Here is a 23,803-nt window from a genome sequence, read left to right as displayed (position 1 = left end):
GCAGCGGTGCCATGTCGAAATCTTACACGGAAAAGAGACAACGTGGTTGAGCGAAACGCCTTGTCAAGGAGAGCACGGCAACGCCGCACGTCTGTGATTTGCTGGTGCTGTTCAGCCGTTGAAGGCCATATGCAGGAGATTTGACGCGCACTCTAGTAGTGAAAATTACTTCAACAACAATTAGAGTAATTGAAAAATTGTGTACGTTTTACAACTCCAGAAAAACGATGGTCGGAGTAAGTGGCAAAATATGTTTTGCAAAGAGAGGGGAGTATCACTGGCGTGCCTAGAATTTTTGGAAATAGGGGTTACGTGTACTTATACGGCCCTTATTTTCCCATATTTTCCTGCCCTTGACTTTCTTTTCTCTAGCAATACTGAGGGGCCCTCCCCGATGGCGTAGTGGTAACGTCGTCGTCTTGTAATCAAGGTACGGCTAGCCAGGTAGAAGCACACTGCAGAGTGGTTGGGATTCAATTTTAAACTGTAGGTCCAGTCCCAATCAGTCTAAATCTGCATAAAATTGGACTTAAAACAAAAACTAAAAAAGGAAAACCTCACTCCAGGAATACTGGGCCAAGGGGGTTTATTGGATTGGATTGATTTGTTGTTTTAAGTCCACTTTATGCACAGTAAGGCTAATCGGGACTGGACCTACAGTTTAAAGTGGGATCCGAACCACTATGTGCCTCCACCGGGAATCGAACCCGGGACCCCTTGATTACAAGGCGACGACGCAACCACTGCGCCATCGGGAGGCCTTAAGGGGGTTTATTGCCCCACCAACACACCCCCCTTGTGCACGCCTCTGCCCATCCCTTTACAAATCATATTAAAATGCGTATTTGAATTAGAAGTTTATTCAAGTAGCAAGTGTGTGTGTTGTGAGGACGGTTAAGTCAGTGGCTGACTGAGTTGCAATAGTTTCCTTTACACATCACGAACTATATAAATGCTTCGAAATTCGAAATATACATATACCATACATTCCCCCAACAAACATTCAAGTAGTAGTAGACTACGTTTCTTTTAAACACAGTTATTGCCGACCTCCGTGGCGTAGTGGTTAGCACAGCGCGCTACGACTCCAAGTCCCGTGTTCGAATTCCAGCCTGGGTGTTGTTTGTGAGTGTCCCTTCACCAATTTCATCATATCATCACTCATCCTCACCATCGCAATTTGCCAAAACGTGGAAGGAAAGCGACGCTAAATGACAAAACACAAATCAAATTTATACAACATGTTTGTCCAACGTGCAGTTCAACGGGCATTATTCGATTATTTTTAAGTAAAATTTCCTATTACCTCGCGCATTTAATATTTTATTCTTGTGAGTGAACGTGAGAACTTTTCTAGTTATTTTTATAATACTTTAAAATGAGGGCATTAAAATTGTGTTGTATAAATTACATGTTACTACTAAGTTCGTTGACTGTCCATTATTTGACGTAGGTCTAGGTCACGTAATTTGGTGTAAATTCACCGTTTCACTTCCCCAAAACATTCCTCCACGATCTTTCCAGATTGAGTTCTCTTAAACTCCTAAGCTACGTCCAGGCAAAGTTAGTTGTTACCGCATGATAAGAACAAATTTTGATTGGTACTACCACTCTTGTTTATGTGAAATCATTTTACACTAACTTTGAAGAATTTGAAAAAAGTTTTCAAGGAATGTAGTTTCAAGTGTTTCATAAACAGTATCAATCCTTCACGAATATACATGCTATGACTTTAGAATCAGCTATATTTTACCATTTCCTATTGATGTCTGTTCAATTGTGGAAGAGAACTTACATTTAAGTTTCCTGGATCCATAAGAGTAGCATCTTTATCCCTTAAAAGAATTTCACATTGTTTCTTCGCACCCCACGACTGGCCAGGGGTGCCTCCGAACTTGGAATGATCCTTATCTTTGCCGGGTGATTTTTGTTTGTCTGTTAGACATTTAGCCCAGCTAGAAGAGGAGAAAGATTGGATAAGCATGGTTAATAGTATGAGTATGTTGTACTTGTCAGTAAAAATGAGTAGAGTCTGACCCTTGAATCTCTGCCGTGCGCGGCGCAACACAACGCGAGAACCAGTATTGCTAATGGAACTGAAAGAAAAATCGCTACAGTGCGCCGAGGCACAGCTTTTACCTTAAACAAGAAATTAGAGAACTCAGCTCTATCTAACTCTTAGTTTTAAACGTCTATGCACGACCCGCGATATTAGACTGTAGTCCTATGCATTGCGCACTGACGCTGAATTTTCTTGATTTTTCTTGTTGAAGTGCCGTTTCCATCTGCTTTAAGGTTGTGGTATTGGTGTAATGCGATGATTGGGCTTTTGTTACCCCTGCAACTGTCGCTCGAGGTTCGGTCTGTGTTGGCAGTTCGATTGTGAACTGAAAGTTGTGGTCCTAAGAAGGGCTGACTAAAATTTTGGTCCTTAAAGAGCCGTTTTTTGGTTATGACAATTTATGTTGCGTCTGAGTTGTTTTTGATTGTCTGTTTAGAATGCTTCTTTGACGAACTCAATGAGTGTCTGTACGATACTAATGGCTTTGTCTGTGTCGTTTTTTGCCTGTATTTGATGAGCGTTCAGATTCTTTTGTCTTGTAATTTTGTCAGGATCCCCTTGATGATCTCGTTTGTCTCTTCTTGTTCCTCAGTTAAAGTCTGAAGTTTCTGGTTATAATTCATGGTAGTCGGTGGTTTGGTCTTCGCTGGTGGCTTCTCTTGCGGTTCTGACCCGGCATTTTCCGTGTGGACCTGTTCGTGGGCGCCAAATCTCACTGGGAAACTTTACGTTAGTCGGGAGACCGAAGTCCCCTTCCTAGGTGCCAAGCTAAACGGTTCGATTCCAGGGTACGTGTGACCGGATCGGTTTTTAACCCCTGCGCATAGCCATCTCGTGCATAAAGTGATGTTGAATAATTAATAATAATAATAATAATAATAATAACGACGTAGATAATAATAATAATTGATGTTAGCCCTAAAGTTCAGCGGAAATGCTTTGCTGACTTAACGTTGTACGAAATATTAATACCAATAGTTATGTGGATATGTACATAATATGCATAAACACAAATCATAGTCAAATCATAGCTAACAAAAATGTATATTATATAACACACAAAAATATACACATTAAACAACCCCTCACTATCATTCAAGCATTCACATTCTCACTCATACTACTACTGCCTTTCTGCCATCTTGTCTGCCTCGTGGTGGAGCGATTAATTGCTTCGCCTCGTCTCCCTCTCTACTCGGGGGACGGCGAAAACGGGCGAAGTTACTTTACCGGGGGTATTCGTGGATTCTCACTGCTAATCTTACGCGGGACGTCGGCGTCGTCTCAAGACGCAGTAGGTGTCGCTTCATTTCTCAATCTTCTCTTCTAGACGGTATGTATAAGTGAGGGCTGGTGTCGCTTCATCTTCCCATTCCACTCTCTCTGTCTTTCTCTCTCCGTAGAACTTTTGTCGGGCGTCGGCGTCAAAGTACTCAAGGACGCTGATTCGGCTGGCGGCTTTCGGCGGTATCGTTACATGGCTTCATATCGGGCTGCGGACGTCATTTGTGGCGGCGAGGCGCTTGTGGCGGCGTGGCGCCGGGACGCTGAGCGGTGATGATCTGCTGCGTCGGCTTCATGCAGGCTAGGAAGACCCATGGCCCTCCTTCTCTTGTGCTTTAGCCCGCCATGGTCGTATTACTGTCCCTCGTCACAAAAAGAATAACACAAATTCAGTGCACAGGTCACTAATTAACACTGCGTATTTATACCACTAGTCACTGTCACTTACTCACGCAGGGTAAAACACACAGCGCAGTAGAAAAAAGACAAAGTCCCGAATCTTTCTCAGACTGTCGCAGAGGTGTTGTCTTGTCGAAAACTGTCGGTATACTGTATGTTTTCGTCCGTTCTGCCACTATTTAAAGACAACTTGAAATTTCGAAATCTAACAGACTGACTTTTAGGCCTAGGTCTAGCGTCCCTTTTTTTGCTTGGTCCAACTTCTTCAGGCACACGTGTTACGTTAGAATGGGGTGAGAAGAATAGTTCTATCGCCTGGACCCTCATCCGGTACGTAACATGTTTCTCCACTAATTGGCCTCCCAAGTAGAACTTCCCGTCGCCAAATGCACAAAAGTCGCTCAAACAGTGAAAGATTTATCACAGCACATTGTTGCAATTCCCAGCTCCTCTGACCGAACGGGGGAAAAGCCGACAAAAGCAGAGAAACAGAAAAGGTTCAGAAAAGTGGCGTTTCTCTACCCAAGCTTCAAGAGGATACAAAGTTACCCAAAAATATAAAATAATGAAAACCTAGGATGTAGAATAAAGAACGTAGGTGACAAAAACTGATTGTCATACGGTAAGTTGACTGGTAGGTGTTTCTCATGTTCCTTCCCATCATCTGGCTTTGGTTTTGGTTTCATCTGAATGTACTGATTGGAACATTTTACAGCCCCTGTAGTTGGTCGGATGGTCTCCTCCACAATTACAGCATTTTGCAGGGAGTCTTCGATCTTTCTTTTGGCATTCTGCCGTGAGATGATTATCTGCACATTTCACGCATCTTGGCTGAGCCATGCATTGTCTCTGGAAATGACCTATCCTCTGAAATCTATGGCATTGTAGTATTCCTGGAGACCGGTATGGCACCACTTTCATCTCGTAGTTCAGGAGATGATCTTGATTGCAGATGTTTCGTGTTGTCCCGCCTTTGCTCAGTGAAACTATGTACAGTGGTATTGGTCTCTTGATGAAGGTCTTGGGGTCTCGTTTCTTCATCTGTTGAACCTTTTGTACTCGGTAGTTTTGCGCTGATAGCTCTGTCTGTATTTCCTCAGTTGATAAGTCTATTGGCAGTTGTCTGAGTACTACTTTAATTGGCCTTTCTCGACGGGGTTTGTCGGTGGCGTAGCTGAGTGCGTGTTCTTTGCAGTGATTGATGAGCTTGTTGTAAGCTGGTCTAGTGTTAGCTTGGATCTTCATTCCATCATGTAGTATTCGGATCTTGGCTTGTTGGTCATCTATTATCTTCGTCACTGAAGTGCTGAATTGATGGCTTCTTTCTGCATTGTAGATGTAGAGTGCTGGTATCTTGGCGGTCAGTCTGTGAATTGTGAATTCATCATGATCTGAGAACGTTTGGTATGTGTTTGATGTGTCTATCGGTTTGACAGTCGGTGGTGGTCTAGCACGTACTGGCTTTGTGGGATAAATAAATGGGTTGTCAATGTTTTCTTCTTCATTAGAAGAGTTGCAGGGGTATTCCCTTTTCTTGGCTTGATTCTCGATTGGAGTTTCTGGTTTGGGCGGTTCTTCCTTGGGTTGAGGTTTGGTGTTGTTTCCTATCTCTATCTCTTCAGCTGCTTGTCGTTCTAGTTCTAATGATTTCTGCCTCTGTTCTTCAAGATCTTGCTGCGCCCACTTCTTTCGAAGTCTCTCTTCAAATTCCCGGCCTCTTTGCTCTGCTCTGAGTTTGGCAGCTTCTCTTTCCTTTGGTGTGTCACCTTCCCTCATCGGTCTCTGGTACCTGCTAGGCGTTGGTCATAAACGTTTCTCTGCATCTGGTCTCTTTTCTTCTTGCTAGTTGCTTGGTAAACAATACGTCTGTAAGGATCAAGATCCCAACGAAGAAACTGCATTGCGGTTTCATATCTATTTTATTAATTAAATTTAATGGTAATGTTGTAACGGAATAGTAATGTTTGGCACATTATACAATAGTGATATAAATTTACTACAGTATAAAACAAGATTGCATCAATAAATATTTTCTTAAAGTTAATTATATGTAAAGTTCTTTAGATGTTATTTAAAGGAATAAAAGGTTGGCTGGAGAGCAATAACACATTTGTATACAGAGCCATCTATATTTAAACAACCAAATAAACAGGAGCTTCTCAATTATTTATCTACCAATACAAAGCTTTCATTCGTAGACTCCGAATTAATAGAAGCATTGTTATAAGAATTGGTGACAAAGTTGTCTCGGTGCTTCTTTCCTTTTCCGTTTTTATGGCTTCTATTTAACTCCAATGGAGAAAATTTATGCTTTTTTCCAGTCTATATTTTTGCGATGACACTCAATCCAAGCGTCTCCATTTTCACTCTCAACAACTTTAAATGCCTGTGGTGTTTGAAATGTTGGAGAAACAAGGTTACTCTAGTTGTGATCGCCCAAAGTTAATACGGAAATGTAGCCTAGAAGCAGTGGCGTGCCCAGGTTTTTCGAAAGCGGGGGGGGGGGGGGTTACGTATCCTTTTTGTTTTAGTAGTTTGCCCTCAATTTGCCATCTTCTCCTGGCTTTGACGTTTTTTTTAGTTGTTTTTTTTTAGAAATACTGTGCCAAAGTTTCCCTTGGGAACGCCACTGCCTACAAGAATGCATGAATGAGCTAGATAATGGAAGGAAGATGAATTGAATTGTTATGATCCAAGAATACAAGAATGGTATTAATTAACGGAGAAGTGCCATGTCATAGAAACTTACTTGCAAAAGTGTAAGGAATAAATTATCTGCTCCTAAATTTTTTTGCAATGTCCAATGCAGTTACTAGCGGAAAACGAGTAAACAGGCGAATGTCTGGGGTATTTTGTGCACGCGAGGGGTCTAAATCATGTGTAGTTACACATTTGGGGTGAATGATTGTTGAAATACCAAGGTTTTCTTTGTTATGAGAGCTGCCTGGGAAGGTGCCAAGTTCGACTCCCCCCTTCCCCCTCAACACACACTTCTCTTTGGATTTGCCACAGTGTCAGTCCTTTCTCTGTGCACCTAAGGTCCCCAGATGTAAGAAGAAACAGGAGATCATGGTCGTTGAGAGGGGGAAGAGGGCACTAACCGTTCCGTCGACCCCTCCCTTGGCATCGTTCATTTCAAGTTACATACGTTGTTATTAATGTTATAAAGAAGCTGTCTATCGAATTTGAGCTTCTTGTGCTTCTAGTTTGTTTATTTCGTGGTCACTTTTATTTGTCCGCCATTTTTCAATATGGCGGACTTAGCGTACGGGTGATCGCCAGGGACTTTTGATATGTTATTATTAACGCTATAAGAACGTTATGTAGCAAATTTCAGCCTGTTATAAATTAGTTCCTTTATTTATCCTATTTTGACTAAACTATAAAAGCAGAAAGCTTGTTATTTTTATTGTTAATAACAGAAATGAAGATCAGTGTGGGAATTGCATAATAAGAAGTTAATACTTACAATTATTAGTTTTTAGCCAGCGATATTATTTTAAAAAAATAGAGGCGGGAACCATTAAAACAGTTCTAAGTGATTATTTTAGTCCATCAGTTAAAGATTTGTCTTTTTCTCTGGCGTGTTAAAGACAGTCCAAAACGGCAAGGCAATAAAAGAAGCAATTTGTTGGAATATTGCCATACACGCCCTAGCAGCTGCACGCCTATTCTTCGTTGACGTTATAAATTGCTTTAATTGTCAGCTCGATCCAAATATATCAGCTTTGGCATATCTAGTAGTAGACCATTTACGTCACAAGTTAGGGATGGATGTTACTGCAGTTAATAAATGCCTTTCACTCACCTCATCTTGCTGATGACTTCAGCGCTGCAAGAAGACCACTGGGTCTCTCCGTTGGTCCCACGTGATGGTGACATGATGTAACCCTCCTTGGGACAGCTGTTCCTGGTGCTGTCGTGGTGCATTCCCAGGCTGCAACGGGAGAAGTTCGTTTAAAATGCATTTTATGCATACACGTAGGCTAATCGGGACTGGACTTATATTTTAAAATTGGGTTCAGCCTATTTTAATGTACCAGCAACCAAGACTCGAGGTCGCAAGAGAAAATCGAATGTTAACATTTCTACAACAAACAAGAATTGTATTTTCAATTCTTTTGTACAGTGAACGACAATAAAAATGTAACACCTAGATCCTGAAAGAGCTTCCCTCCAAGGCGCTATGTGTGTTGCCTAACTCTTCGGCGATAAGTGGAGTTTAATAGCAAACTTTCAAGGATAACTTCTATCACCGCTGTAGAGTTAGGCAACACACACATAACACCTTACGAAGCGAGCATTTCAGGATCTAGGTGTTCCATTTTTATTGCCGGTGACTGTACGTTGTTTGTTTATTTGTAAAAAAAAAAATGAGTGTGGTAGATTCCCGAGTGGCACCGAAAATGCAAAAATCCTAGAAAGTGGTGCAAACGTCAAAACTCTGCTCAGAACGGCGCAATAGTTACACAGCTGGGAAGACTGAGATGTATTTACGCGTATACGAACGTACACATAAAACTACATGATATTTTTTTGAAGATAATACTTGTATTTTAATTTTGCGTCTCTTTCTGCCATTTTAACTCACCACAAAATCGACAGTGTGCAGCTCGGGACTCTACTCGGAACAGTCGATCATACCACCAGGAATGCTTTGAAGGTAGCAGACAGTTGCAAATCAAAAAAGTTGTTACTCAATAACACGCTACGTGATTAGAGATAACCGGGTGGCCAGAATTAAAGTTACCCAACTCAGAGCCCTCTGTAGCCTGTTTGAGGTATCGTAGAACTCTGAAATTTGGTGAATCCACTATGCAGTCCATGGGGAAGAGGATGACGATAAAAAAATAGTTCAGTTTTCCGCCACCAGGTTGAAATGTGGCGCTTCCATGATGGGTTGTAATAATGACGTAAACTTCTCCAATTGGTTATGGATTTGCCTTTACCTTGCAATCTTGCAATAAACGAGAGATTATTTTCTCGAAACTTCCAGCCACTAACACATGTCTTTCTAATTATTCTCAGCTAAATCACTTAACGTGATTATTTGTACAATTTGTGCATAGTGGATTCACCAAATTTCAGAGTTCTACGATGCCTCAAACAGGCTACAGAGGGCTCTGAGTTGGGTAACATTAATTCTGGCCACCCGGTAGATGAATTGGAAATTGTAATACAAGCTTCAATGTTTTTGATCTGTCTGAATTTTGTTCGTGGCACTAACCTTTCTTGTACTGAATTTCGATAAGACGCAAAGGCTAAAGTTCACATATAACTACAGTTCATCAATGGAAAGTGCTAATTTCTCCTATCTTATTCTCTTCCGACTATCGTCGTCGCCTTGTAATCAAGGGGTCTGAGGTTCGATACCCGTTGGAGGCACCTAGTACTTCAGATCCCACTTTAAACTGTAGATCCATTTCCGATTAACCTTACTGTGCATAAAGTGGACTTAAAACACCAAATCAATCAATCAATCAATAAATGAATCTTCCGACTATGCCATGATGGTTAGTTTAATTGTCCGTTATTCATTCAGTCCATGGACTCACACTGTATACCTTCGGAATACCGACACTGAGAATGAGTTAATTAATGACACTGTATTTTACACAGAAAAAAATATCTATAATAATTATTCTAACCAGAACCTTTTATTGAGGTTCAATCCTAAAACTCCTGGACTTGCAATGTTCACTGCAGAAGATATTGGATAATTTTAGCTGGAATTCATGTCTGGGCACTAGATATTTATTTATCTTCGTATTATCCTGACATACACGATCCTGATTAGCAGCATATTACAATCCAGATAATCGAATCCGATTATGCGAAATTAAGCATCCCCATCTTTGTAGCACAAAAAATTTACGATGTTAGTCATACGTTATTGTAATTTTGGAAGAGAAATTCCTACAGAATGCGTCTGAGATGTTACGAGGGTCACTATTTATATTTTGAGCCTAACAATGAAAAAACAGGGATTTGGCATTGAAAACTGCTTTATTGTTTTTCGAAGTATTCTCCTTTATGGTCAATACACTTTTGCATTCGTTCGAACCATTTGTCAAAGCAGTTTTTCCAATCTTCTTGAGACACCTCCATAATATGGTTTTTGAACGCATCAACGGCGTCTTCCGCCGACGAAAATCGTTGTCCACGCAATTTATTCTTGATATTAGGGAACAAGAAGAAGTCATTAGGTGCCAAATCAGGACTGTACGGCAGATGACCCATCAATTCGATTTTTGACTGTTCATAAAGTCGGTTGTTAGACGAGATGTGTGACAGCTGGCATTGTCTTGATGAAGAATGATCCGACGGCGTTTGTTTGTTTTCCGCATTTGACCGAAGACCTCTGGCAAACAAATTGTTGTGTACCATTCAGAGTTGACCGTTCTACGTTCCTCTAAAGGCACAGTTGCCACATGACCAGTTTTCCCGAAAAAACAGGCGACTATTTGTTTCGATGTGCTTCGAGCGCGAACAACTTTTGTTGGATTGGGTTCATCTTGAAACACCCATACAGTCGACTGCTGTTTACGTTCCGGCTCATATGCATATATCCATGATTCGTCACCTGTTACAATCTTATATACGTCTTTTGAAGCACCACATTGTATTTATTGAGCATTTGTTTGCACCAATTGACGCAAGCGTCTTTTTGAGTTTTTGTCAAATTGTGTGGGATCCAACGAGAACACACCTTTCTCACAGCTAAATGATCATGTAATATTTTATATATGCTGGTGGAACTAATGCCTATGGTTGCCTCAATCTCACAGTATGTCACATGACGATCTTGCAGTATTAGGTTTTGCACAGCATCAATGTTTTCTTGAACAACAACTGATTTTGGACGACCTTCGCGAATCTCGTCGGTGAGCGAATGGCGGCCACGATTAAATTCATTATACCAGCGTTTCACAGTGGCAAAGGATGGGGGCTTCATCGCCAAATGTGGAAGTAAGTTGACCGATGCACTCTTGTCTTGATAATCCACGTCGAAAATCGTAAAAAATCATCGCACGAAAATGTTCACGACTTAATTCCATTTTATTGTTGTCGCGCAATCTCCAAGGCAACATAAACAACACAAATGAAGCTATTGACAAAACATTTGAAGTACGTTATGGTCAATAATGCCAGACGATTCAGTGCAAACGTCAATCGCGCCTAACTTCAATCAGTGTTGCCAAGGCTCAAAATATAAATAGTGACCCTCGTATTGCACAGAGAGAGCTTCAACATTGCAAAAGTTTACATTTTGCTGCTCACCACACCACTCGCCTCAACATGCCAGCCTGTTTTTATCTGTTGGAAACGTTATCTCAATGCATTTGGGAACAACATTTCCCCGTCTGGGTCCCTAACAAGTACTGACAGGAGAAATAATTCAGCCGCCACTAAAGGCCCTTCGCAAGCTATGATTGGTTGACGTGACGTCTTCGAGCAGATGTCACTAATGAAGCATCATCATTCAGAAGCCGCCGCCGACAAGAACCTCTTAGGCGGGATGCAAAAGGCAATTAGCAACGCTGATTAATAAGACCGTCTCGCGCCTTCAGCGGCTGTGAATATCTTAAAGTCTTAACACCCCTTTTCCTCTGATAATTTCTCATAATTTTTTTGCGTCTAGTAGAGCATTTAGTCGAGTATATATACAATAACGGATACTTTTAAGTTGTAACAATACCATTAGCTTCCAGTAAATGTTACAACTCAGAAGTGTCCAAAACTGTGTCTTTGTTACACAAATAAACTTTCTAACAGTAGTGATCTGACTGACAAAATGCAAGGAATCATCTAGGTTCAGGAAATGGATACATTTTGATTTCTGATTTTCTAGGAAATGTGCTCTTTTCTTCGGCACTTTTCTGAATAATGATCTGGCACACTGCTCACTGTAGCATAATTACATGTAAAGAGGAATTACATTTAATTTTCTACTATTTGTATGTAAGTAGGATCAAATATACACTTTTATTTTCAAATTGTTTCTAGTGCTCGGGAAATAGAGTAGATAGCATGTGCTCATGGAACCAATCTCTGTACACGACAGGACTGATAATAAGAAGGTTCTGAATTCAAGTTTGTGGTAGTGTGAGTTTGTTCCTTTATGTTTATTCTGTTATTTCATCATATCGTCATTTTCTTCATCGTAAAGAATAACTTAAAGTAAATATAGAGGCGGAGACGGAATGTAAAACAAGATGAATTATAAAGAGGAAATGTTAATTCATTATTTGTGAATCATAGCCAAGTCAATAATGTACCGTATATTGAATTAAACTCGAAAATTTATGTTGAGCAATAGGTGTTCGAATTTCTACATTTCTTTCTATTTCGGTTACATTATATACGTTTTCTATCTATTGATATAATCGCGACGATGAAGAGGAACTGATGAAGTGGATGAAGGGACAAACACAATGACACATCCATCATCCAGGGTTCGAACCTGAGATCGCATTCTTCGTTCTAAATTTCTGATATGTTACACTATGCTCCAAGAAAACATATCAAAGTGTGAAAATATATATTTTATGAACATGAGTAGACCTTAAGGACTGTTTATCTACGATTACTCACTTATGTCCTATTTCGTGGGCGAGTATATACACAGATGTGAATCCTGCAGATGGGTAGGGCTTCCCAAAGTTGTTGGTTGTTCCTAGTTCAGCAATGACGCATGCGTACTTGTCGAAGCACACACCTCCAACGGTAGCAAGACCTGAGAAGAAGAACAGTTCGTATGAAATGAATCCTAAACGTACAGTAGACAACCGTAATTGTTCAAATTCTCTTGCCGAATAACCTAAACATTTCTCTGTACCAGTGCGAATGTCCGGACGCCCAACACCTTCTTATGTATAAGGCCTGCGCAGAGACTAATTGCCTACAGGTTACGTCATTTCATGGATCATAACTGAGGACTTGAAGTTTTAGTTTTACTTTTACCTAAAATTCGATGTTATTTTTTATTGCAATTTGGTGTTATTTTTCGCGGTTTAGGGCAAAATTCGGTGTTATTAATTTAAAGTCAGTGTTGTTTTACATGCGTTTACTGTTCCTTCTATGCTTAAGATTTTCACATTACTTTAGTTCTGGACAGTGGCGGCGATTGGGTTCCATAACCGAAGGTGGGCAAGGTGCCAAATAGGTGGGGGGGACAAAAACAGTACATTTCCCTTTGTAGATAAGGGACATAGTACCGGTGCAAAAGTGGCGAAAAGTTGGGGGAAACTGCCCCCTCTCGCCCCCCCTAATCGCCGCCGCTGGTTCTGGAAGATTGAGACTAAGTTTAGTTTTGATAACAAAAAATAAATAAATTGAAGCTTTACCTTTCCGTAAAATGACCAAATTTCTTGCATTTAGAAAATTTATTTCATCTCATCGACCACTAAATATACAATAAACACTAAATCGCCAAACTGCAATAAATGAAGCGTGACAATTGCTTTTGAATCCAAGTTTCACCAGCTACGTTAGAAATAACAGGAGTCATAGCGATTCAGGCAACTCTCTTTGAAGAGAAGAAGTGTTATCCTAAGTTTATATTGCATATTTTTATGCGTTTCTAACGTTAAAAGTCCAAAATTCGGTGTTATTCTGAAAAATGGCATAATTCACTTTTTTTCGCTTTTTCGGAACACGGAAAATTTGCCTCATTTGCCTACTCAAAAACATTTTAAACACTTTATTTTGCTTTCCTCAATTTTCGGTGTTATCGTTAAAACGAAAACTTCACATCCCTGATCATAACACGATATCTATGTTAAAGCCGCACATGTAAGTTAGAGAGGCCAAATTGACTTGGTTCGAACGTGACGTAGTGCTGCTCTTGTGTTAACAATCATTAACCTACTACTGATTACACTGAATGTAAACAAAGAGTCTCTCACACAAAAACACAAGAGAATGTAAAATAAACAAGCAATATGCACCAGCGTGGTTAGGTGGTTCAAGTCAGACGCCCACGGCCGATTTTAATTCGCGGGGAGGCATTCGAACCGTTTTGCTCGTCTCTTCTGCTTTGGTAATCCATGAGCAATCTGGATCCCATTTGAATTGCAATATTTTCCAGCGAATTGAAGTCGTCCCTGGATGGTGACGTTGGCTGGGGTATGTTTCACTGTTGATTTTTCTTTCAGAATCCGTACAATGTTTGCAACATTGTTTAATTTGTTCATTAGATCAAACAGATATGGCGATGGTGGTTTTTGCATGGAGGCTGTATTGCTGACATGTTAATGTTCAAAAATTTTGGTTTAATTATCCACTATTTTCATTTGCCAGTAACTGGAATGGATTTTCGGAAGTCCAGTCAGTCTTTTTCTCCTTGGCTGTAGGTTAAATCCATCGGAGGATTCATCTCAGAGTCCGTATTATTACTCTCCGAAAAGCTTATTTTGCCAATATTCCAAATCCATTTCTTCATTAGATGAAGGCATGTTTGAATTAAGTTTACTGTGGAGCAAGGAGAGGGGTTTCAGGTTCTGTGGTATTCTGTATCTTGTTTTGTGTGTGCTGTAAGCACATTTTCACGCTGTTCTCGTGAATTTTCCATTTTTTAGAAATCAAAATCGCTTTCGTTCGCCCCCTTATTGCTGCTCTCGCGTAACTTGGATTGCAGAAAAAAGTACCTTGTTAATCGCACTCACACGTGTTTATATAAGTACTCTCTTCTTGACACAATTACGAAGAATCACAATGACTTACGATAGTATTCAGTGTGCGAATTAACTGGGGTGCCGGGGATTCCTCCCTCCCACAAATAAAATTCTCTCCGGCAAAAGAAAATTATTTTTATCCCTGCCAGGGATGCCAAAGAAAATGGAATTGAATGGATATAGTGTAACATTTCTTACCTATGTAACAAGCAATTGAAAAATAATTTGTGTCCATTAATGGTCCAGGCATCAAATATTTTTTCTGCCTCAAATTATGGAGCCTTGTGGATTGAAAGAGGACACCATTCTGCAATTAACCAACCTCGACGAGCAGGGAAAACAGCAGGCTGTTTCCGCTTATTTTTTCGTGGCATGGTGTTGGTATTTGACATATACAGTCACGGACACTTCTGGGTTGTAATGAATATATTGACTTTCAATTGAACCCAGAAGTGTCCGTGACTGTACATTTGTATTAAGTGTTCACAAGAATCTTGTGGGTAGGTTAGATGGACGTTAAGCTTGAACTTGGCAATGGAAATTTGGTCAAGTTTCCGGTGTTACTATTTCGATAGCTCTTTTTGTATGTGAGTTTGGGTTTCTTAGAATGTAAAAGTAGTGTTTCTAAATTATGTGTAAATGTTATCATGAGATTTAATGACCTAACTTGCAACCAAAGTTCTAAAGTACTTACAACAGCAATATTTTTGTTTACTGATTAGTAACATAGATAAAAACTTACATAGCCCTCCCCCCTGAAAAAATGTACCTCCCAAAATGAAACCACAAATACGACACTGAGTGTGCATCTCTCCAAAGCAAAAAGCTTAATTCGCACAGTGATAAGATTACCAAGGATGCAATATCCCTTCATTTCTCGGACGAAATGCTTGCTTTTCGTATCAACAAAGTCACAGAATATTCTCTCTGAATTAGGATTGGACAATCCATATTTATACATGCATACGTACCCATGGTAACGCCGCTTTTCCGACCGTTTTCGTAAGCGAAGAAATCCAACCTGGAAAATAAAAGAACGTGTGAGATATAAAATGTACGATTTCACAATTATTTAGAGCATTTTGTAGCAATTTCACATTCCATGTTAACTGATGTGCAGGGTTCATTTATGTCTACTTATGGAAAATCCTTGCTTTTAGCATAGCCCGTGTTGATCATGAACATTTAGGAGGAGAGAAACATGAGCTATCACCATAGTTTGATTTGGGGGGTGAGGATGATACAATAACAATAATTATAGAGAAACAGCCATCATTAATCCGACACTGGCTCTTACTCTTTCAAGGGTGTCCATCACCAAAAGGCCAAAGGCGGTCCCCCCTTTAGGTCATGTCATAATCCCCATAAAGTATATAATTACGACAGCTATCCTATTACTGAAAGTAGTTTTTTTTAGCTTTACTAAACACTTTTTTTTATCTTCCCCTCCTAAATTCTTCCTTTAAAGTACATGAATTACTATCGAAATTTATTCCGATCCCCCATTCCCGTCGCTTCATTGCACATATTGTAGTATGATGCCAAGGTGTAAACTTTGTTTGCACATATTTAAAACATATATATCCATGTTGAATTTTATATTAGTCTGATGGCGCGGTCCCCCGCCATTATCCCACCCCCGTGGGTACACCTGTACTTTCTTACTGACGATCTAAAACTAAATGTAAACTGTAAAACAAATTTGCACCTGTAGCTTGTGAAAATCTGATGCTAAAACTCAACTTAGCACTCAATACTCGACTTCCTATGTGGACAAATACTGAACAAATTAATTTTGTTTAATGTGACAACATTTCCATAAATTTTGCGTACCCGGATACGTAGAGTCCCATGTCCCAGTGATCGGGATTCGAGTCATCCTTCGGGTTATGCTTGGAGTGGTAGTCGCAGAAAGAATCGAGGAGCTTCGACCTCTCTCCTTCATAGTGTGGGAGATCCGATGGTTGCCTCTTGAAGATCTCCAGTCGGACCAGCACAAGATCCACAGATTGGCCCAAGCTGGGGTGGTGATACAGAGCCTGCACCTAAAATGAACGTTCTTCATTAATGACAACTAACTAACTAACTAACTAACTCTCTAGCCTTCTCAAACCCGAAGATTTGCAACACAAGTCTTCCATCTGTCCCTCTTCTGGTCAAGATCAATCCAATCTTTTTCATCCTTGCCAATTTCCATCTCAACGTTTCTTCGTCTTGGCTTGTCTACTGGTCTCTTACCATCAGGTTTCCCCACAAGAATCCTGTAAACTCTTCTTTCCTCTCCCATTCGTGCCATATGGCCTGCCACCTAAGTCGTCTTGATTTAATCATTCTAATAATATCTGGAGATGAATACAAATTATGCAGATCTAAATTATGTAACCTTCTCCACTCACCTGTCTCCTCATTCCTTTTGTCCTCCCCGATGGCGCAGTGGTAGCGTCGTCGCCTTGTAATCAAGGGGTCCTGGGTTCGATACCCGGTGGAGACACATAGTGGTTCGAATCCCACTTTTAACTGCAGGTCCAGTCCCAATTAGCCTTACTGTGCATAAAGTGGACTTAAAACACCAACTCAATCAATCCTCATCCCGTTTAGGTCCAAATATTTTTCTAAGGATTTAATTTTCAAATACTCTTAATTTATGTTCCTCTTTCAATGTAAGGGACCAGGTTTGGCATCCATACAATACTACAGGCAAAATTACTGTTTTTTATATTAATGACAAGTTTCTAAAACTCAAAATGATTACATAAGATACTCTGCTTGGTTGCCCCCCAATATTTTATATAATAATTTACAAAAACGTGTACGGACTCCCCGATAGCGTAATGGTAACATCGCCGTCTTGTAATCAAGGGGTTCGATGCCCGGTGGAAGTACATTGCACCGTGATTCGGATTTCACCTTAAAATGTAGATTCAGTTAGCCTTTCTGTGCATAAATTGGACTTAAAACAACAATTAAATTCAAACAAAACCGTGTGATAAAAAAAAATTATTCTAGAAGTAAACAACAGAAGTGGCGTAACAGCCCACTAAGGGCCAGGGTCTGCCAGAGCGGCCTTTTCATTGGGTGGCGCGTGGTAAGTGCATCGAGTCCAACCCGGGACCACTTGCGCCAAAGGCGAGAGAGCTAATAATTTGGCTATTCTAGAACAGCGTGATTTATTCGCAATATTTAACATCCCCATCCCCTACATTTTGGAAGAACGAGCTTTGCATTTGGGCGTAAATTTGCACGCCGTAAAGATTTTCCTGCAGTAACAATAAATGGATAAATTACTGATAAATAATTAAGAACTTTAACACACACCTATTAACTCACTTACTTTAAAAAATACGTATACTTAGAAACAAGCTCTGTCGATCTCCGTGCTGTAGGGGTTATACGCTGCGAATTCAGAGTTCCTCCAGTAAGGTAGCGCAAGTTCTTTTTTTAAACTACTTTATCGAATTAGAGTTATGAAAAATAGTACATACTTATACGTATACTGTATTTTGTGAGTTCGTACAATAAGCTAATATTGCAATTAACTTACACCGTTTAGATAAGCTAGCAGCATATCTCTCAGCTGATTATCATCTCCTCTGAAATATGGAGAGAAGATTCTGTAGCCAGCTTCGTCGAAGAACATAGCAAGTTCGACCGTGATTCCAGATGTTGCCCTTGTCTGCCTCCCGAACACTCCATTGTCTTCAAGCTAGAAAGTACGGACATAGTTATTTGCAGTATTCCTAAGAAAACTTTATTTTTAAAATGTCGTTCATGGAGTGATGAAAATAAGGTTAAATGTATGTAGGTGGAACCATCCGGGAGATTTAACTAACACAGTCAGGTGGCATCACCTGAAGATCCTTGATTTTTAAGAGAAAATATAGTGTCGTTTGCAATTAATTTGTGACGTATACCTTACGTTGTTGCGAATTTAGCTTGGAAAGCCACAATTATAAGAAAGGCACTTCAGATTAATAATTTTGTGCAAATTTTTAATGGATTCCAACCTACGTCACAGGAAAATCCCCAAACACAAAGTGGGTCGCACCTGCAGGTCATTTTCCATTTTGGAAGGGAAGTACAATATTAACAGAACTTACCTCTTCCTCAAAAAAATCCAAAGGTTCCGATATAAACACTGAAATGAAATGAAATGAAACAAAATTTAGATTACTTCAAACATATTTTAAAAATAATAACCGATATATTCTTAATATCCTAATTTTAATTTTACTATCTACTTTATGTCGAATGTATGATTCTACTTTTATTTCCATCTGCCGAAAAATACTTAAATGTTATTCATATGTTACTATCTCATCAACTCATGTTGATTGTTATACAATGGATAAAATACACAGTTTAACTGGAAAAATGCTTTAAAAGAGCCTTAGTTTTATTTAAAACAGTTTTTGACCATTTCTGAACGAGATACGTACTTAGATACCACAAAATAAATTTCCACCTAAGCAGAAATTAATGCCGAAAATGTATACTATCTACTAATTTCATGAAATAGATCAATTAAATCACTTTACCTTCGTCATCCAGTAGAATTTCCGGTATAAATGGAGCCTTGGTTAGCAGATGTGGAGAAGCGTTGAATTTGGGTTCCAGAAGCGACATTAACCTCGGAGTCAATGGTCGTATTTCATAGGTGTCGTTTTGCATCACAAGAAATCCATGCTGTTCAAATGAAAGTTGAAAAACTTGTTTTGGTTGGTTATGGGTTTCATTCACAAATATGTAATTTCCTAATTATTAGTATATTCATGTAATAATTTAGTTGCATTTATATTTATACGCAGTTCTCCTTGGTGCTACGAAGGCTACCCGGAAAGGCATAGAATGTGTCTTTATGTTTTACATAAGTTCATAATTCTCATCCTTATCGGCAGAGTTAAGCAGAAGTGACGAAAAATAACCAAAAGGGAAATAAATATAGTTTTATTGTGATAGTCCCTGCTATTTCCCCCCAAAGTTTGAATAAGTATATTACGGAAAGTTTGGCGCCATTTTTATGAATATGATGAGAGAAACTGAATTTGTTATTTTAGTAATGTCACTTGAGAATGGCATTGTTCGCTTCTGCATAATGAATTAATGAAAGTGTACTGATGTCAGTGCAGAGATTGTCAACTGCTTTGTCGCTGTTTTACTTTATTCTTGAACGTTCTATTTTATAAAACAATATGAATGAATACGGCCATGGATACATTTTGAAAGCAATATTTATGCGTTCAACTCTACCATAATATGTATGCATTCCACTCTACCTACGATTCGATTCTTTTTCAATAAAAACAAATCTTAGACAGCAAACTACAAAATCAAAGAGTAATAGTTTAGCTATAATATCTTGATGAGAAGGAATTTTGTATGATTACATAAAACTCAATTTTCTCCAGTCTCTGTTACGGAGTGCTTACGTAGCATACTTCTCTCCTTTGTTCTCTTTCATCAATGAAACATTCGTCACCAACGTTACGATTAATCTAGAGAAGTAGAAGCGACGTAAGTAACCAGAAATGCACATAAAAGGAGCGAGACTCTCAACTGAACAGTTCTGCAAGGTACTATTACTAAAATCATGTTAAAAAACTTGACTTTATACTTTGTCTGGGGCCTCGACCTCTCTCTTTGATGCTCCACGCGACAAAAACGGGCCACTAAAAACACAAAACGTGATCTGTCTACCTACTCACTTAAGCATTAATGGCGGGATGTAACTGTTTTCACAGGAAAAATCAGCGTGCGAGTACGTTAAGCAAGAGCAAGACCCCGAACTAGGCTTAAAATCATGTTTTCTGACATCGCATTCTAATCTCTACAGTCGATACCGTAAAAATTACATTCAATACTCACCATAGATCGTTCCTGGCACAAACTGATCGCAGCGAAACTACTGCCATCTCTATGAAGGTAGTGACAGTCAGGAATTGGACTCTCCAAGCGTTCTTCAACTTCTCCGATTCTTCGGACCACTTTAAGGTTTGGAGAAACCAGATGGCGGTTTTTCTGGAGTCGTAACTGTACTGGCCTAAATTAGGAAACGTTTTACAGATTGTGTTTAAAACACCGGAAAAAATAATCAATAAGATGAGTTGTTAGTGAACAATTTTTTTTTTATCGGCACATATGGCCATATGGCACCCTTGGCACTACACGGGGAATTCCAAGATGAAATTGAGTCTTTCGTTTCTTCTGGTCTGCTTTCTCCATGTTATTTGCACCTGTGTGAGGCCTTCGGACCAGTGTTGCTAACGATTTAAGGATGCGAAACGTGGTCCCTTACATTGAAAGAGGAACATAAATTGAGAGTATTTGAAAATAAGATCCTTAGGAAAATCTTTGGACCTAAAAGGGATGAGGAGACAGGTGAGTGGAGAAGGTTACATAATTTAGAAGTACATAATTTGTATTCATGTCCAGATATTATTAGAATAATTAAATCAAGAAGACTTAGGTGGGCAGGCCATGTGGCACGAATGGGAGAGGAAAGAGGAGTTCACAGGATTCTTGTTGGGAAACCTGATGGTAAGAGACCTATAGGAAGGCCAAGACGAAGATGGAGGGACAACGTTGAGATGGACCTAAAGGAAATTGGTAGGGATGGAAAAGAGTATATAGATCTTGCTCAGGATAGGGACAGATGGAAGGCCTTTGTTGCTGCAGCCATGAACCTTTGGGTTTGAGAAGGCTAGGAGTTAGTTAGTTAGTTATGAAGGTCGGCACAGATATAAGTTTATGAGAAGCAATGAGCACATAATTCGTCGATTTCATGTGATGGAAGGGGTAGGGCGATTCCACTCTTCATCTGGGGTCAACTTCCCATGGCATTGCATTTATTTTAATTTTGAAAAAAATCTCCTTCAAAAACGTTCTTTCGTGCTTTTGATAGAGGAATCTCTAATGAATTGGAGTTATTTCCCCGTGTAGTGTCAAGGGTGCCATATGGCGACGCACTCATATTTTTTTTAGAATTTATTCATTCAAGGAGTTATAAAATTCTATATCCACTGACATAGAAGAATGAAATAGTGGAAACGATATTTCAATCAAGAGTGCAGAGAGGATTGGAATGGTTAATCTCAGAGACGTCTGTTAAAAATATTTTAATATTTAATATTTTGAAATCGTTTGTAGAGTAATTTTCACGACATTTGCAAACTTTATATACGTAGATATATTTCAAAGAATCATGAAATTTCATAAATATGTATTGTATTAATTAATGAATACTTATGTGTGAATGAAGTATTGCTGTGCTACTATTACTACTACTGCAATAGTTAAAATTTAGTAAAAATACATACCACCTATGATAAATATATGTTTGTAAGGGTAGGAATTTACGTATGGATGTTCCTTGCTAGCGAAGTTTCAAGGTTCAAATCCAGGTGTAGGCATGGATTTCCTTTGTAAGTATTCCTTCATCAATTTCATCATATCACTCATCCTCATCGTCGCAATTAGGCAAAACTGGAAGAAGGTGACGCTAAATGGGAAAATACAAATACCTATACGTGTCCATAAACACACTGACACATTTATTTTCTGCTGTGAAATTTCTAAAAAAAAGCATTCATTTCAAACAAGTTCTTGATGGCCCGTAAACCTTTCCCACTGGAGGTCAATTTTAACTACTGATCTAAGTTACATAAAATTTAAGATAGATGGATTAAATGTATTCATCTGTAGAATTTAGTGTGTTACTGCAGAAATATCAATGGATGATATTCAACGAACAACTTCCCCACAATTAATTGCGACATATTTCGGGCTGCAGATCAGATCCTGCGTTGACATGCCGGATAAGCATTGTGTATATGACTCAAGGTATGATTGTGAGGAATGTGTACTTTTTAGCTTTTCCGAAGCCCTACACAAACCATGAAATGTGTGTAAAATGCAAATTTTCTTCCTGCAAGAAGGTTTATACGTTTTCCTTAACATACGTGAATCTATTTGCCCGATTTCTTCCCAGAGTTCACTGCGTGATGGCGTCAAGTTGAATATAACGCATTTGCTGCATTGCACTTACCGCCCGAATGCTTCGAAATCATAGCGGACTTCCTCCTTGTCTTCGTTCGATGAGCCTGCTTCATCAGAAGCAACGAGCAAAGGGTCCCTGAGGAATACCACTTGGTAATCAGGAACAGAAGATGGCGAGCTTATACCAAAGTAGTACGCCAGTTCTTCCAGCGTCATCAATTCATGCAACATCTGCAAAGAGAAGTAAGAGTAATGACGATTCCGTTAGGGCAAGAAGGCCTGGGTAGGGACTTTTACATGCAACGTCATCACCGGTAGGTCGCGGATCGCAACACAATATTACCGCAATGCATGTTGAATAGGCGGAAAATTGAAATAACTTGAACGTAGTATTTCTAGTGTGGGTGTAGGTAAAGTGCACTGATTGCAATATGATGATATCTTGTTGCGGGACGGGACCTACCATAATGACGTCACATGTAAACAAAGCACAGGCCTTGTCATAGGAAGGCACTGGCAGAGAGTGACAAACGCATCCCATCCCTGGCCAACCTGTCCACCTCCGGTACGACAAGTTAAAGTAAATAAATAAAATATTTACTAGTACAAACATACGGACAACTCCGTGAAATATTTCCTCCACTCTCTGCCTCTCGACTCATTTATTTCTGGCGCAGAAAAAAACGACAAAAACCGATAAGATTATTCCCGAAAATTGACAATAAAAATATGAGCAACATTTTGTGCTATGACACCAGTTAAATTGTAGTTCTACAATACATGAAGCTTCCAATGTGATTAGTTCAATATTTGACCACAAGTTAACTTCAAATTAATATTACGATGGCCATATTTTATATAAAAATTTAAGCGGATAGTTTTGTAGGTATATTACATATAATTGAATTCTGAAAGGGGAAAATTTCTTCAATATGCATCCTAAGACCAGTGATGGGTGATGAACTTGGAGTTGAACGGCATTCGAAGTGTCACTATTCACCTTAGCGACCCAGAAAACTATGGATTCCACACTAATATAGTTTGTTTTCGATTATTTTTACATGTCACCCCTTCCCACCCCCACCCCTAGGGGTGCCAGGTGTGTCTTACCCCCACAGTATTTCTTTCCAGATTGTAAGTCAGATGTGTACCAAGTTTGGTTAAAATTGCTCCAGGCGTTCGAGAGTTGTGGCGGAACAAACATACATACATATATACATCCATTTTTATATATATAGAAGATTATTACTACTTTTATAAAATTTTAACGATTTATGTAAATCAAAATATAATGTAACTTAATTATAGGAATGAAAGTAGTGATGTTCTGACATTTACATAGGATTATGGAGAAGGTGTAATATGATTTGTACGTTGGTCGCACGACTAC

General features: G+C 39.3%; 1 protein-coding gene across 1 annotated transcript in view; it reads right to left on the bottom strand.

The window, feature by feature from the left end:
• The window catches only part of LOC145995700 (A disintegrin and metalloproteinase with thrombospondin motifs adt-1-like), a 69,759-nt gene that overhangs the window by 37,847 nt on the left and 8,109 nt on the right, over positions 1-23,803 (bottom strand). The window contains exons 2-11 of the mRNA XM_083132014.1: positions 22,463-22,644; positions 20,284-20,458; positions 18,957-19,104; positions 18,519-18,556; positions 17,963-18,124; positions 16,255-16,466; positions 15,393-15,442; positions 12,341-12,482; positions 7,554-7,682; positions 1,796-1,955 (exon numbers count right to left, since the gene is read on the bottom strand). Of these exons, the coding sequence (XP_082988140.1) occupies positions 1,796-1,955; positions 7,554-7,682; positions 12,341-12,482; positions 15,393-15,442; positions 16,255-16,466; positions 17,963-18,124; positions 18,519-18,556; positions 18,957-19,104; positions 20,284-20,458; positions 22,463-22,644 (1,398 nt within the window). The remainder of the gene's footprint in view (positions 1-1,795; positions 1,956-7,553; positions 7,683-12,340; positions 12,483-15,392; positions 15,443-16,254; positions 16,467-17,962; positions 18,125-18,518; positions 18,557-18,956; positions 19,105-20,283; positions 20,459-22,462; positions 22,645-23,803) is intronic.

This window comes from Lepisma saccharinum, chromosome 1, assembly GCF_977018435.1.
Source record: "Lepisma saccharinum chromosome 1, izLepSacc3.1, whole genome shotgun sequence".
In the NCBI taxonomy this organism is placed as follows: domain Eukaryota; kingdom Metazoa; phylum Arthropoda; class Insecta; order Zygentoma; family Lepismatidae; genus Lepisma; species Lepisma saccharinum.
This window is presented reverse-complemented; position numbering and strand designations above follow the sequence as displayed.